We start from the raw sequence: 15,107 nt of genomic DNA, 5'->3' as shown, positions 1-15,107 counted from the left end.
GTGAGCGGGGCTACACTGAAGAACAATATGAAGTGCGTAAGCAATAATATTCACAATTTTATTTTATTACCATCATTTGTGTTGAGTTTCATTTATTCATATATATATGTATTGACCCCCTTCTTCAAATTAGATGTTTCGGAAGCGGGATGAACTCCTAGCACCAGATCGTACGCGAGGAATTCAAGATGAATTGGCGGCATTCTTCCTTGACCACGTGATCGCTGAAAACGGAGAATACTATGTGGACCCTGTGTTCCTACAATTTAATTAGGAGATTGTATTGTAAGAGATAATTATTGTATATATGTAGCCGGTAGTGTCGGATAGATATACGAGAACTTGTTGTTCGACCAATATCTCGGAGAAGGAGAGGTGGTCGATATCACTTCTCTCTGTATGCATATGTTCATGACGATCTTCTGTTTCCTTCATTTGATTACTAGCTAGCGTGTCTACTCCTCTCCATACGTATATAGTACGTAGCGTCGACCAAGCACGGAGATAAGAGAGGACACTTCTCTCTATTAATTAGCTAGCTAACACAATATATGAAACACCTAAATTAACCCCCCAAAACCCCTAAACCACCCCCTTTCAAAAAAAACAAAAACCTCAGCTCCTGCCAGCTGCTGACGCGTGGATGCCTATTGGTCCCGGTTGGTGGCACCAACCGGGACAAAAGGCCCTGCCTATTGGTCCCGGTTGGTGGCACCAACCGGGACCAAAGGCCCCCCTGCCTGGGCTGGCAGTAGCGGCCACGTGGAGGACCTTCTGCCCCGGTTCGTGTAAGAACCGGGACTAAAGGGTTAGGGCTTTAGTAACGACCCTTTAGTCCCGGTTCGAGAACCGGGACAAAATGCCCTTTCAAACCGGGGTAAAAGCCCCTTTTCCTACTAGTGTATATGCATCTCGTAGTCGACGGAAACGTCTCCTTGCACTGAACAAATATCACTGTAAGCCTGAAATAAATCAAGGATAATGCAAGCACCAATGACACATCTAGCTAGCGAAAAGGGTGTTTGCCAAAATTTCAGTTTATATTGTTATTAAACCATGACATGTTATTGTAGCTATTGTTGTGATTGAAAAATCAATTTCAATAACTATAGAACAGTATAAAGAAAATCCTTAGATTACGAGTGTTACATGTGTAGTAATAGAAAGGAGACCTGCGAACCAACCTATGGTTGGATGGTTAGAGGGACTGTGGTATCCCCAACCCACCAAGATTCAAATCTTGATGCTCGCATTTATTTCTGGATTTATTTCAGTATTTTCGGCGATGCGTATTCAGTGGGAGGAGATGTTTCCGTCGAAGACGAGGTAAAAAGAGACCTCCCTTGAAATAAGCAAGACGTGCTTTTATCTCTACTCCTAATGGACGACTTGGTGAATAGTCCGCGCGGTTTATTTTCGCTGGTTTTTTTCGTCATCCTCCCACCTCCGTTTTATTTTCGTCATCCTCCCACCCGCTATCCTTCTGCGAAAAAACCGGTGCCAAAAAAACCCAACGATCGTCCCTCTCTCTCTCCCTCCCGCTGCGACCCCTCCTCTCGATCCACCCCCTCCCGCTGCGACCTCTCTCTTTCCCTCTTTCTCCCACTCCACCGCCGCCGCCCCGCCTCCCGCTCCGCCGCCGAGAGGCTATCGAGGAGGCGGCATCGATATCCGAGAGGAGTCGCCCTTCGCCGCCGCCGAGATCCCGTGCCTCTCTACAGATCCCTCTCGCTCTCCTCTTCGCCCATCCATCTGGATCGAAAGTCGAAACCCGCCTCCCCTATGTCTCTGCTGGTGCTCGACGGAAGACGAGGGCGGCTCCTCCCAGCGATTCCCCGTGGTCCTCGGCGGAGGCGACGACTAGGTCAGTCCTCTTTCTCTGGCTCACCCAATCCGCCACCGAGGTCCGGGAGGAGCCGCCGCCGCACCGTCTTCCTCCTCCGCCGACCTCCAAGGCACCCTACTCGTGGGACACCGCCGCCTCGCGGAACCCGAGGGCAAGGCAGGGCGTGATCGCGTTGCGGTCGAGGTCCAAGATCGCTGCCGCTGAGGTCCAAGATCGCCGCCATCGACCTCTGAGATCGCCATCCCTCTCTATTTCTGGTTCGCTGGCCTCTCTCCCTTTTACATCTCTCTTTGGTGCGCGTGCATCGTTGTCGGTGTCCACTATCGGCCGCCTCCGCCGTCGATTGGTGCCCCCATGTCGCTACCGACTCCGACGAGATCTCCTATTTCCAACATATGCAGTCGCCTCACTGTTCTGGCCCCATGTGCCTCCTCTTCCTCTTGCAGTCCCATCCTCGTCCTTGCTGGTGCTCCACACGTATATCCAACGGTGACGGCGACCGACGGGCTGTGGGCCTACCAGAGGGCGCGGCAGGCGACAGCGCAAGGCCGCTCGCAGCAGGGCGCGTGGTCGATGCTCACGACAATGGTGGGCGTGAGCATGGCACAGGCAGCGGCCAGGTGCATGCGAGTGGTAGCCGGCGAGGACATGTTGATGTTCATCCGGGCCACACGGTGAGTATTCTCTGTTTATGTGAATAGATCCATCAGCCATAAGGCTGCACCATCTCCAAGTATTTCTGGGTCAATCGCAGTGCAGGATAGATCACAAAGAGAAGACTACCGCTGGTTCGAATGCTCTCCCCTCTTTGCAGTTAATTAAATAGATCTGTTAGCTGCTTAACTGCTACAACTGATTGTATCACCGGCCGGTTACTTTGGGTGAATTGGGCAGAACAAATTACGCCATGTATGTTCCATCTCATTTTGTTCAACACTTGTGCTTTTCGTAATTGGGAGTCTCCAAGTTTTGATTCCATTTATTAGAATGATTGCTACTATCTGCTTGATGAATGGAATGTGAAGATTGTATAAAACAGTAGGATTTTCAATTTGTATGCTCGTCCAGTAACTGAGTTTTTACACGTTTCATGATACAGTAATTGTGCAAATGTGTTAGACTTTCTAATTACTTTTGCAGTGCCATTTAATTGTTAAACTTTCTAATGGGCATGCTTCTCAGATCCAAGGCATGGAGAACTCCAAGGAGTTTGCTGACAAGCTGTTCGGGATATGTCGAGGCAGAGGAACATTGAGCCAGATGAAGGCATTAACAAGGATCAGCTCAGAGAGGTCTAGACGGAGATTACTGACCACATCTTGGACTAAGCTATGTTCAGTTTAAGTCGATCTAACATACTGATGAAAATTTTCTTTTGGGTGTCTCACATTAACAGGTGGAACATGAACATTGATGGGATGCTCACAGAAGATGAGGTCAAGAAGGTGGCTACGCAAATGATCACAAAGAGAAGACTACCGCTGGTTCGTCTTCCCCCGCCCCTTCAACTATGTTCACGTCTGCACATCTATCTATTGATATTGTTTGGGATTTTTTTCCAGGGCCTTTTGATCGACCACGCGATTCAAAAAGCTCTTTAGTGCAGTTTGCAACAAAAAAAACCAGAGGATTGGTCGTTTGTAAGGGTGGATATCTCAGAGGCGGCAGCCACCCGGATTGGAATTTAATTTCAATCTATTTCCCTGTCTGAAGTTTCATACTAGATGGTATGTTCCTATGATGTGATTTGTTTATGGAGATGGAGAGATGTGTAGGCACTTGTTAGTTTAGAATTTTGTGATAAGATGAAACTAACTACTGATCTGATATGCTCTTAGAGTTGCAAGTGGTACTATGTTCCTACGTGTTGGGGAACGTAGTAATTTCAAAAAAATTCCTACGCACACGCAAGATCATGGTGATGCATAGCAACGAGAGGGGAGAGTGTTGTCCACGTACCCTCGTAGACTGACAGCGGAAGCCTTATCACAACGCGGTTGATGTAGTCGTGCGTCTTCACGATCCGACCGATCAAGTACCGAACGCACGGCACCTCCGAAGTTCTACACACGTTCAGCTCGATGACGTCCCTCGAACTCTGATCCAGCCGAGTGTTGAGGGAGAGTTTCGTCAGCACGACGGCGTGGTGACGATGATGATGTTCCACCGACGCAGGGCTTCGCCTAAGCTCCGCGACGGTATTATCGAGGTGTAATCTGGTGGAGGGGGGCACCGCACACGGCTAAAATATCGTATATCAAGTGTGTCCATGGGGTGCCCCCTGCCCCCGTATATAAAGGAGCAAGGGAGGAGGAGGCCGGCCCTAGGAGGGGGCGCACCAAGTGTGGAGTCCTACTAGGACTCCCTAGTCCTAGTAGGATTCCACCTCCCATATGGAATAGGAAAAGAGGAAGGGAAAAAGAGAAGGAAGGAAGGGGGCGACCCCTTCCCTAGTCCAATTCGGACCAGACCAAGAGGAGGGGTGCGGCCACCCTTGAGGCCCTTTTCCTTCTTTCTCGTATGGCCCAATAAGGCCCAATACGTATTCCCGTAACTCTCCGGTACTCCGAAAAATACCCGAATCACTCGGAACCTTTCCGAAGTCCGAATATAGTCGTCCAATATATCGATCTTTACGTCTCGACCATTTCGAGACTCCTCGTCATGTCCCCGATCTCATCCGGGACTCCGAACTCCTTCGGTACATCAACATACATAAACTCACAATAAAACTGTCATCGTAACTTTAAGCGTGCGGACCCTTTGGGTTCGAGAACTATGTAGACATGACCGAGACACCTCTCCGGTCAATAACCAATAGCGGGACCTGGATGCCCATATTGGCTCCCACATATTCTACGAAGATCTTTATCGGTCAGACCGCATAACAACATACGTTGTTCCCTTTGTCATCGGTATGTTACTTGCCCGAGATTCGATCGTCGGTATCTCGATACCTAGTTCAATCTCGTTACCGGCAAGTCTCTTTACTCGTTCCGTAATACATCATCCCGCAACTAACTCATTAGTCACAATGCTTGCAAGGCTTATAGTGATGTGCATTACCGAGTGGGCCCAGAGATACCTCTCCGACAATCGGAGTGACAAATCCTAATCTCGAAATACGCCAACCCAACAATGACCTTTGGAGACACCTGTAGAGCACCTTTATAATCACCCAGTTACGTTGTGACGTTTGGTAGCACACAAAGTGTCCTCCGGTAAACGGGAGTTGCATAATCTCATAGTCATAGGAACATGTATAAGTCATGAAGAAAGCAATAGCAACATACTAAACGATCGGGTGCTAAGCTAACGTAATGGGTCAAGTCAATCACGTCATTCTCCTAATGAGGTGATCCCGTTAATCAAATGACAACTCATGTCTATGGCTAGGAAACATAACCATCTTTGATTAACGAGCTAGTCAAGTAGAGGCATACTAGTGACACTCTGTTTGTCTATGTATTCACACATGTATTATGTTTCCGGTTAATACAATTCTAGCATGAATAATAAACATTTATCATGATATAAGGAAATATATAATACTTTATTATTGCCTCTAGGGCATATTTCCTTCAGTCTCCCACTTGCACTAGAGTCAATAATCTAGTTCACATCGCCATGTGATTTAACATCAATAATTCACATCACCATGTGATTAACACCCATAGTTCACATCTCTATGTGACCAACACTCAAAGGGTTTACTAGAGTCAATAATCTAGTTCACATCGCTATGTGATTAACACCCAAAGAGTACTAAGGTGTGATCATTTTTTGATTGTGAGATAATTTTAGTCAACGGGTCTGTCACATTCAGATCCGTAAGTATTTTGCAAATATCTATGTCTACAATGCTCTTCATGGAGCTACTCTAGCTAATTGCTCCCACTTTCAATATGTATCTAGATCGAGACTTAGAGTCATCTAGATTTAGTGTCAAAACTTGCATCGACGTAACCCTTTACGACGAACCTTTTGTCACTTCCATAATCGAGAAACATATCCTTATTCTACTAAGGATAACTTTGACCGCTGTCCAGTGATCTACTCCTAGATCATTATTGTACTCCCTTGCAATCAGTGTAGGGTATACAATAGATCTGGTACACAGCATGGCATACTTTATAGAACCTATGGACAAGGCATAGGGAATGACTTTCATTCTCTTTCTATCTTCTGCCGTGGTCGGGCTTTGAGTCTTACTCAATTTCACACCTTGTAACACAGGCAAGAACTCTTTCTTTGACTGTTCTATTTTGAACTACTTCAAAATCTTGTTAAGGTATGTACACATTGAAAAAAACTTATCAAGCGTCTTGATCTATCTCTATAGATCTTGATGCTCAATATGTAAGTAGCTTCACCGAGGTCTTTCTTTGAAAAACTCCTTTCAAACACTCCTTTATGCTTTGCAGAATAATTCTACATTATTTCCGATCAACAATATGTCATTCACATATACTTATCAGAAATGTTGTAGTGCTCCCACTCACTTTCTTGTAAATACAGGTTTCACCGCAAGTCTGTATAAAACTATATCCTTTGATCAACTTATCAAAGTGTATATTCCAACTCCAAGATGCTTGCACCAGTCCATAGATGGATCGCTGGAGCTTGCATATTTTGTTAGCACCTTTAGGATTGACAAAACCTCCTGGTTGCATCATATACAACTCTTCTTTAATAAATCCATTAAGGAATGCAGTTTTGTTTATCCATTTGCCATATTTCATAAAATGCGGCAATTGCTAACATGATTCAGACAGACTTTAAGCATAGATACGAGTGAGAAACTCTCATCGTAGTCAACACCTTGAACTTGTCGAAAAACCTTTTTGCGACAATTCTAGCTTTGTAGATAGTAACACTACTATGAGCGTCCGTCTTCCTCTTGACGATCCATTTATTCTCAATTGCTTGCCGATCATCGGGCAAGTCAACCAAAGTCCACACTTTGTTCTCATACATGGATCTCATCTCAGATTTCATGGCCTCAAGCCATTTTGCGGAATCTGGGCTCACCATTGCTTCTTCATAGTTTGTAGGTTCATCATGGTCAAATAACATGACCTCCAGAAGAGGATTACCGTACCACTCTGGTGTGGATCTCACTCTAGTTTACCTACGAGGTTTGGTAGTAACTTGATCTGAAGTTACATGATCATCATCATTAACTTCCTCACTAATTGGTGTAGGAGTCACAGGAACAGATTTCTGTGATGAACTACTTTCCAATAAGGAAGCAGGTACAGTTACCTCATCAAGTTCTACTTTCCTCCCACTCACTTCTTACGAGAGAAACTCCTTCTCTAGAAAGGATCCATCTTTAGCAACGAATGTCTTGCCTTCGGATCTATGATAGAAGGTGTACCCAACTGTCTCCTTTGGGTATCATATGAAGACACATTTCTCCGATTTGGGTTTTGAGCTTATCAGGATGAAACTTTTCACATAAGCATCGCAACCCCAAAATTTTAAGAAATGACAACTTTGGTTTCTTGCTAAACCTCAGTTCATAAGGCGTCGTCTCAACGGATTTTGATGGTGCCCTATTTAACGTGAATGCAGCTGTCTCTAATGCATAACCCCAAAATGATAGTGATAGATCGGTAAGATACATCATATATCGCACCATATCTAATAAAGTACGATTACAACATTCGGACACCATTACACCGTGGTGTTCCAGGTGGCGTGAGTAGTGAAACTATTTCACATTGTTTTAACTGAAGGCCAAACTCGTAACTCAAATACTCTTCTCTACGATCAGATCGTAGAAACTTTATTTTTCTTGTTATGATGATTTTCCACTTCACTCTGAAATTATATGAACTTTTCAAATGTTTCAGACTTATGTTTCATTAAGTAGATATACGCATATCTGCTCAAATCATCTGTGAAGGTGAGAAAATAACGATATCCGCCACGAGCCTCAATATTCATTGGACCACATACATCTGTATGTATGACTTCCAACAAATCTGTTGCTCTCTCCATAGTTCCGGAGAACGGCGTTTTAGTCATCTTGCCCTTGAGGCATGGTTCGCAAGCATCAAGTGCTTCATAATCAATTGATTCCAAAATCCCATCAGTATGGAGTTTCTTCATGCGTTTTACACCAATATGACCTAAACGGCAGTGCCACAAATAAGTTGCACTATCATTATTAACTTTGCATCTTTTGGCTATTATGAATATGTGTGTCACTACGATCGAGATCCAACAAACCATTTTCGTTGGTGTGTTTGACCATAGAAGGTTTTTATTCATGTAAACAGAACAACAATTGTTCTCTAACTTAAATGAATAGCCGTATTGCAATAAACATGATCAAATCATATTCCTGCTCAACGCAAACACCAAATAACACTTATTTAGTTTCAACACTAATCCTGAATGTATAGGGAGTGTGCGATGATGATCATATAAATCTTGGAACTACTTCCAACACACATCGTCACCTCTCCTTTTACTAGTCTCTGTTTATTCTGCAACTCCCGTTTCGAGTTACTACTCTTAGTAACTGAACCAGTATCAAATACTGAGGGGTTGCTATAAACACTAGTAAGTACACATCAATAACATGTATATCCAATATACCTTTGTTCACTTTGCCATCCTTCTTATCCACCAAATACTTGGGGCAGTTTCGCCTCCAGTGACCAGTCCCTTTGCAGTAGAAGCACTTAGTCTCAGGCTTAGGTACAGACTTGGGCTTCTTCACTTGAGTAGCAACTTGCTTGCCGTTCTTTTTGAAGTTCCCCTTCTTTCCCTTTGCCCTTTTCTTGAAACTAGTGGTCTCGTCAACCATCAACACTTGATGTTTTTCTTGATTTCTACCTTCGTCGATTTCAGCATCACGAAGAGCTCGGGAATTACTTTCGTCATCCCTTGCATATTATAGTTCATCACGAAGTTCTACTAACTTGGTGATGGTGACTAGAGAATTCTGTCAATCACTATTTTATCTGGAAGATTAACTCCCACTTGATTCAAGCGATTGTAGTACCCAGACAATCTGAGCACATGCTCACTAGTTGAGCGATTCTCCTCCATCTTTTAGCTATAGAACTTGTTGGAGATTTCATATCTCACAACTCGGGTATTTGCTTGAAATATTAACTTCAACTCCTGGAACATCTCATATGGTCCATGACGTTCAAAACGTCTTTGAAGTCCCGATTCTAAGCCGTTAAGCATGGTGCACTAAACTATCAAGTAGTCATCATATTGAGCTAGCCAAACGTTCATAACGTCTGCATCTGCTCCTGTAATAGGTCTGTCACCTAGCGGTGCATCAAGGACATAATTCTTCTGTGCAGCAATGAGGATAATCCTCAGATCACGGATCCAATCCGCATCTTTGCTACTAACATCTTTCAACATAATTTTTCTCTAGGAACATATCAAAAATAAACACAGGGAAGCAACAACGCGAGCTATTGATCTACAACATAATTTGCAAAATACTATCAGGACTAAGTTCATGATAAATTTAAGTTCAATTAATCATATTACTTAAGAACTCCCACTTAGATAGATATCCCTCTAATCATCTAAGTGATTACGTGATCCAAATCAAGTAAACCATGTCCGATCATCACGTGAGATGGAGTAGTTTCAATGGTGAACATCACTATGTTGATCATATCTACTATATGATTCACGCTCGACCTTTCGGTCTCTGTGTTCCGAGGCCATATCTGTACATATGCTAGGCTCGTCAAGTTTAACCTGAGTATTCCGCGTGTGCAACTGTTTTGCACCCGTTGTATTTGAACGTAGAGCTTATCACACCCGATCATCACGTGGTGTCTCAGCACGAAGAACTTTTGCAACGGTGCATACTCAGGAGAACACTTTTATCTTGAAATTTTAGTGAGAGATCATCTTATAATGCTACCGTCAATCAAAGCAAGATAAGATGCATAAAGGATTAACATCACATGCAATCAATATAAGTGATATGATATGGCCATCATCATCTTGTGCTTGTGATCTCCCTCCCCGAAGCACCGTGCTCGTGATCTCCATCTCCGAAGCACCGTCATGATCACTATCGTCACCGGCGCGACACCTTGATCTCCATCGTAGTATCGTTGTCGTCTCGCCAAATAATTTCTTTTACGACTATCGCTACCGCTTAGTGATAAAGTAAAACTATTACATGGTGATAGCATCTCATACAATAAAGCGACAACCATATGGCTCCTGCCAGTTGCCGATAACTCGGTTACAAAACATGATCATCTCATACAACAGATTATATCACATCATGTCTTGACCATATCACATCACAACATGCCCTGCAAAAACAAGTTAGACGTCCTCTACTTTGTTGTTGCAAGTTTTACGTGGCTGCTACGGGCTTAGCAAGAACCGTTCTTACCTACGCATCAAAACCACAATGATAGTTTGTCAAGTTGGTGCTGTTTTAACCTTCGCAAGGACCGGGCGTAGCCACACTCGGTTCAACTAAAGTGAGAGAGACAGAGACCCGCCAGTCACCTTTAAGCAACGAGTGCTCCGAACGGTGAAACCAGTCTCGCGCAAGCGTACGCGTAATGTCGGTCCGGGCCGCTTCATCTCACAATACCGCTGAACCAAAGTATGACATGCTGGTAAGCAATATGACTTATATCGCCCACAACTCACTTGTGTTCTACTCGTGCATAGCATCAACGCATAAAACCAGGCTCGGATGCCACTGTTGGGGAACGTAGTAATTTCAACAGTTTTCCTACGCACACGCAAGATCATGGTGATGCATAGCAACGAGAGGGAAGAGTGTTGTCCACGTACCCTCGTAGACCGACAGCGGAAGCGTTATCACAACGCGGTTGATGTAGTCGTACGTCTTCACGATCCGACCGATCAAGTACCGAACGCACGGCACCTCCGAAGTTCTACACACGTTCAGCTCGATGACGTCCCTCGAACTCCGATCCAGCCGAGTGTTGAGGGAGAGTTTCGTCAGCACGACGGTGTGGTGACGATGATGATGTTCCACCGACGCAGGGCTTCGCCTAAGCTCCGCGACGGTATTATCGAGGTGTAATCTGGTGGAGGGGGGCACCGCACACGGCTAAAATATCGTATATCAAGTGTGTCCATGGGGTGCCCCCTGCCCCCGTATATAAAGGAGCAAGGGAGGAGGAGGCCGGCCCTAGGAGGGGGCGCACCAAGTGTGGAGTCCTACTAGGACTCCCTAGTCCTAGTAGGATTCTACCTCCCATATGGAATAGGAAAAGAGGAAGGGAAAAAGAGAAGGAAGGAAGGGGGCGCCCCCCTTCCCTAGTCCAATTCGGACCAGACCAAGGGGAGGGGTGCGGCCACCCTTGAGGCCCTTTTCCTTCTTTCTCGTATGGCCCAATAAGGCCCAATACGTATTCCCGTAACTCTCCGGTACTCCGAAAAATACCCGAATCATTCGGAACCTTTCCGAAGTCCGAATATAGTCGTCCAATATATCGATCTTTACGTCTCGACCATTTTGAGACTCCTCGTCATGTCCCCGATCTCATCCGGGACTCCGAACTCCTTCGGTACATCAACATACATAAACTCATAATAAAACTGTCATCGTAACTTTAAGCGTGCGGACCCTTTGGGTTCGAGAACTATGTAGACATGACCAAGACACCTCTCCGGTCAATAACCAATAGCGGGACCTGGATGCCCATATTGGCTCCCACATATTCTACGAAGATCTTTATCGGTCAGACCGCATAACAACATACGTTGTTCCCTTTGTCATCGGTATGTTACTTGCCCGAGATTCGATCGTCGGTATCTCGATACCTAGTTCAATCTCGTTACCGGCAAGTCTCTTTACTCGTTCCGTAATACATCATCCCACAACTAACTCATTAGTCAGAACTCCGACAATCGGAGTGACAAATCCTAATCTCGAAATACGCCAACCCAACAATGACCTTTGGAGACACCTGTAGAGCACCTTTATAATCACCCAGTTACGTTGTGACGTTTGGTAGCACACAAAGTGTTCCTCCGGTAAACGGGAGTTGCGTAATCTCATAGTCATAGGAACATGTATAAGTCATGAAGAAAGCAATAGCAACATACTAAACGATCGGGTGCTAAGCTAACGTAATGGGTCAAGTCAATCACGTCATTCTCCTAATGAGGTGATCCCGTTAATCAAATGACAACTCATGTCTATGGCTAGGAAACATAACCATCTTTGATTAACGAGCTAGTCAAGTAGAGGCATACTAGTGACACTCTGTTTGTCTATGTATTCACACATGTATTATGTTTCCGGTTAATACAATTCTAGCATGAATAATAAACATTTATCATGATATAAGGAAATATATAATACTTTATTATTGCCTCTAGGGCATATTTCCTTTACTACGCTGCGTCGACCCGAGCAGTTGCGAGAGCGAATGAAGTTGCGGTTGCACGGACAAGCTTGTGGAGGTGTTAGTATGCACGCATGCGTCCCTGATTTGGAGCATGCCTCTGGCCTGGTAGGATTCTCGCTCTGCCCCGACCTCAAGGGCGTTCCTCTATCTGTGTCGTGCTCGGGACCATGCACTAATGCAGGTGCGGTTCTTCAGCTTTTCTTTGTCTTTTTCTTGGTATGTATATCTCTCAATCTTGTGAGCCGTGATTTTCATGCTGCCATGTATGCCATTGTGTCCTGTATAATGATTCTTCTTATTATTTTTGAATGGCATAATTATTCTTATTGAGGCACTGCCGCTGCCTAATTTGCTTATAGAAATAACATACTAATTAATACAGGGAGAGAGTACGATTTTTTGACACAATCTGCAGTACCCGTGAGCCTGCCCATAGGTAGATATGGATACATTTTGTAGCTTCCATTCTTGTTTTCTCTCATTAAAATTATGGATTTGGAAACTAATCATGGAGTGTCTAGATTGCCTGCTATATTACCAAGTGCGCTGAAGGAAAAGCTGCTGCCACTGTTGATGACCACTCTAGGTGATATAATTCATGTTTGCTTTGTTGTTTTACTAACTTCCTGTAGCATATTGGTTCCATCTTTTTTTTTTGCATCATGGTACATTATTCTCATCTTGATATATATCATTTGGTCAACTGAAGATTTGAGTGCAGGGTAGAATTCTTGGTTGATTTTAGAATTTCGTTGTTGATTAGTTGGCCAACAGACTTTTATGAAATTCAAGGCATCATTTAGTGTACTATATGTCATATTTGTCTTGTTTCTATACTCACAATATTTCCGCATCATCTGAACAAATGATGCTAAATTGATATAATCATTTTGGATCAGTGTCATCTTCTCAATGCTGAACAGCCAAAATATATACATAGTGAGCATTCCACCGCACATGCTCATACGTCATATTTATGTACTGTTTAACACGGCAAAAATTGGTCAAACATTTAAACATTTCTACTGTTTAACACAACCAAAGTATATACATAATGATCAGTCCTTCGCTGCACGTTAGATCTAGCCTCCCTCCCTTGACACCATTCTTCTTGCTTATTATTATTTATTTTAAAAATATCTTTAGTTTTATTTTCTAGCTACTTCAATTCATTTGTATATGGTTAGTTCCATCGCACTACCAGGATGATCCATGGCTGGTCGCGGACGATCACCTGCGAGGACGATTCATGGCCGGTTGGGGATGGTCAGTTCCATCACACTGCGAGGAGATGATTCATGGCCAGTCGGGGATGGTCACCTGCGGTGAGCACAAGTACCTCCTCCATATCCTCCCTATACTAGCACCCTTGGCGATGAAAATGACAGCCAGGAGAATCCCTCCTTCACACCTCTTTTCCATCTCTGTCAGATTGTCCTCTCCAGCAAGGTGTCTATGCATGAATCATATTTATGATTTCTTTGCATTTTTAACAATTAATATAGATTTTTGTACCCACAGCCCGAAGGCCAACCTTAATACTGGACCTCGAAAGGGGCATGTGGCCAACCATGCCGGAGGATGCAGAGGAGTTGTTTGGGAATGTTATCATCAGAGGACCCAAGAAGCAACCCACCACAGATGCATGGACCAACCACGCAAGTCCATTGTGAGTTTGATGCTTCTCATGTGTTCACTGTGGTGCAATGAAGATCTGATGGGCAATGGTCTCATGACATTTCCTTTCTAAAAACTTAAATTTATAGCTTGCAATCCATCTGTGGCGAGGGTTCATGACAGACAAGCCAATAGATTTAGGGGTCCACACCGTGGGAAGGTTATGGCCAAGAATGAGCTGGAGGTTATTGCTTTGGCGACGCCGAAGGCCGTTCACGCAAAGAGGAGATGTGCCTGGTGACGAGAAGTCTTAGACCACCGGTGAGTTTTGCTTCCTATCAATTCAGCAGTGTGTGTACATGTTCAGAATTGTTGGCTACAAACACTTGAATTATCTCCAATCATGTACTTCAGGTTCTACCATCTTCCATATTTACCATGTTTTGTCACTTAACAAAATTTACATAACTATTTTGTGTATGTATGCAAAATTCTGTAGAAACTTAATGCAGAATTATGAACAAAATTATCATTCAGTATTAAGAATTTACATTTATCATAAGAAATGGCAAACTCATAGGTATTTCAATCTAGAAATTACAATGCAATGTTCAGGGAAGATGGCGAGCTTCTAATTAGCGGTAACTTTATTCTGTTGAAACCGAAAGATATGGATGAGCCATGATAATGAGTGTTAGGGGATTGGACGGCACGGCGTAAAAAGATATCATTTTTACTAAATAACTTCATTTTCCGCAGAAACTTCCTTGCACTAAACTTACAATATTGGCTTCTCCAGATGTACATAAGCTATTAGCTCTTAGCTCTATTTAATTCCACTCATATTTACGAAAGTGCTCTTTTGATCCCGAGTTCACAATCTCCCTGATGAACAGTAAAATCCAAAAAATTAGTTAAAGAATTCAAAAAAATTCTGGATTTAAACATCGATGAAAGTGTTAACTTCCTGCAAATTTTGGTGATGAAATAACACTGGTGGAGGTCTGGACAAAAAGAAAAAAATCGATGCTCCAAAATGCTTCCGAGAACAAATCTTTTGGAGCGTCGATTTTTTTGTCCAGACCTACACGAATGTCATTTCATCAAAAGCATTTGCAAGAAGTTAAAACTTTCATAAATTTTTATAAAAAATCAGATTTTTTTATATATTTTTACTGTGTTTTCAGATTTTACAGTTCATCAAGGAGCATGTGAGCTCCGGTTCAAATACTACACGTCTTCAT

General features: G+C 43.6%; 2 protein-coding genes across 10 annotated transcripts; both read left to right on the top strand.

The window, feature by feature from the left end:
• Positions 1-2,253: 2,253 nt before the first annotated feature.
• On the top strand, positions 2,254-3,459 carry LOC109743077 (uncharacterized). The gene is made up of 4 exons (XM_040395173.3): positions 2,254-2,520; positions 3,029-3,138; positions 3,243-3,330; positions 3,409-3,459. The coding sequence occupies exons 1-4, from the start codon at positions 2,269-2,271 to the stop codon at positions 3,445-3,447; spliced, it is 489 nt and encodes a 162-aa protein (XP_040251107.1). The 5' UTR covers positions 2,254-2,268; the 3' UTR covers positions 3,448-3,459.
• Positions 3,460-12,238: 8,779 nt separating this feature from the next.
• LOC120964453 (uncharacterized) lies at positions 12,239-14,065 on the top strand. 9 transcript variants are annotated; one of them, XR_012184908.1, is made up of 5 exons: positions 12,239-12,427; positions 12,629-12,682; positions 12,768-13,571; positions 13,752-13,915; positions 14,013-14,065. XR_012184908.1 is itself a non-coding variant. In XM_040389166.1 (4 exons), exons 1-4 carry the CDS (start codon positions 12,736-12,738, stop codon positions 14,041-14,043), a joined length of 414 nt encoding a protein of 137 aa, XP_040245100.1. In that variant the 5' UTR covers positions 12,239-12,735; the 3' UTR covers positions 14,044-14,065. The 9 variants fall into 9 exon arrangements, 1 of the variants encoding a protein (XP_040245100.1); XR_012184905.1 differs by having other exon boundaries at positions 12,239-12,682; positions 12,768-12,832; positions 13,434-13,571; XR_012184907.1 differs by having other exon boundaries at positions 12,629-13,571.
• Positions 14,066-15,107: the final 1,042 nt, after the last annotated feature.

Source organism: Aegilops tauschii, chromosome 1 (assembly GCF_002575655.3).
Source record: "Aegilops tauschii subsp. strangulata cultivar AL8/78 chromosome 1, Aet v6.0, whole genome shotgun sequence".
NCBI lineage: Eukaryota > Viridiplantae > Streptophyta > Magnoliopsida > Poales > Poaceae > Aegilops > Aegilops tauschii.
Note: the sequence above shows the minus strand (reverse complement) of the source record. Positions and strands in the feature narration are given on the sequence as shown.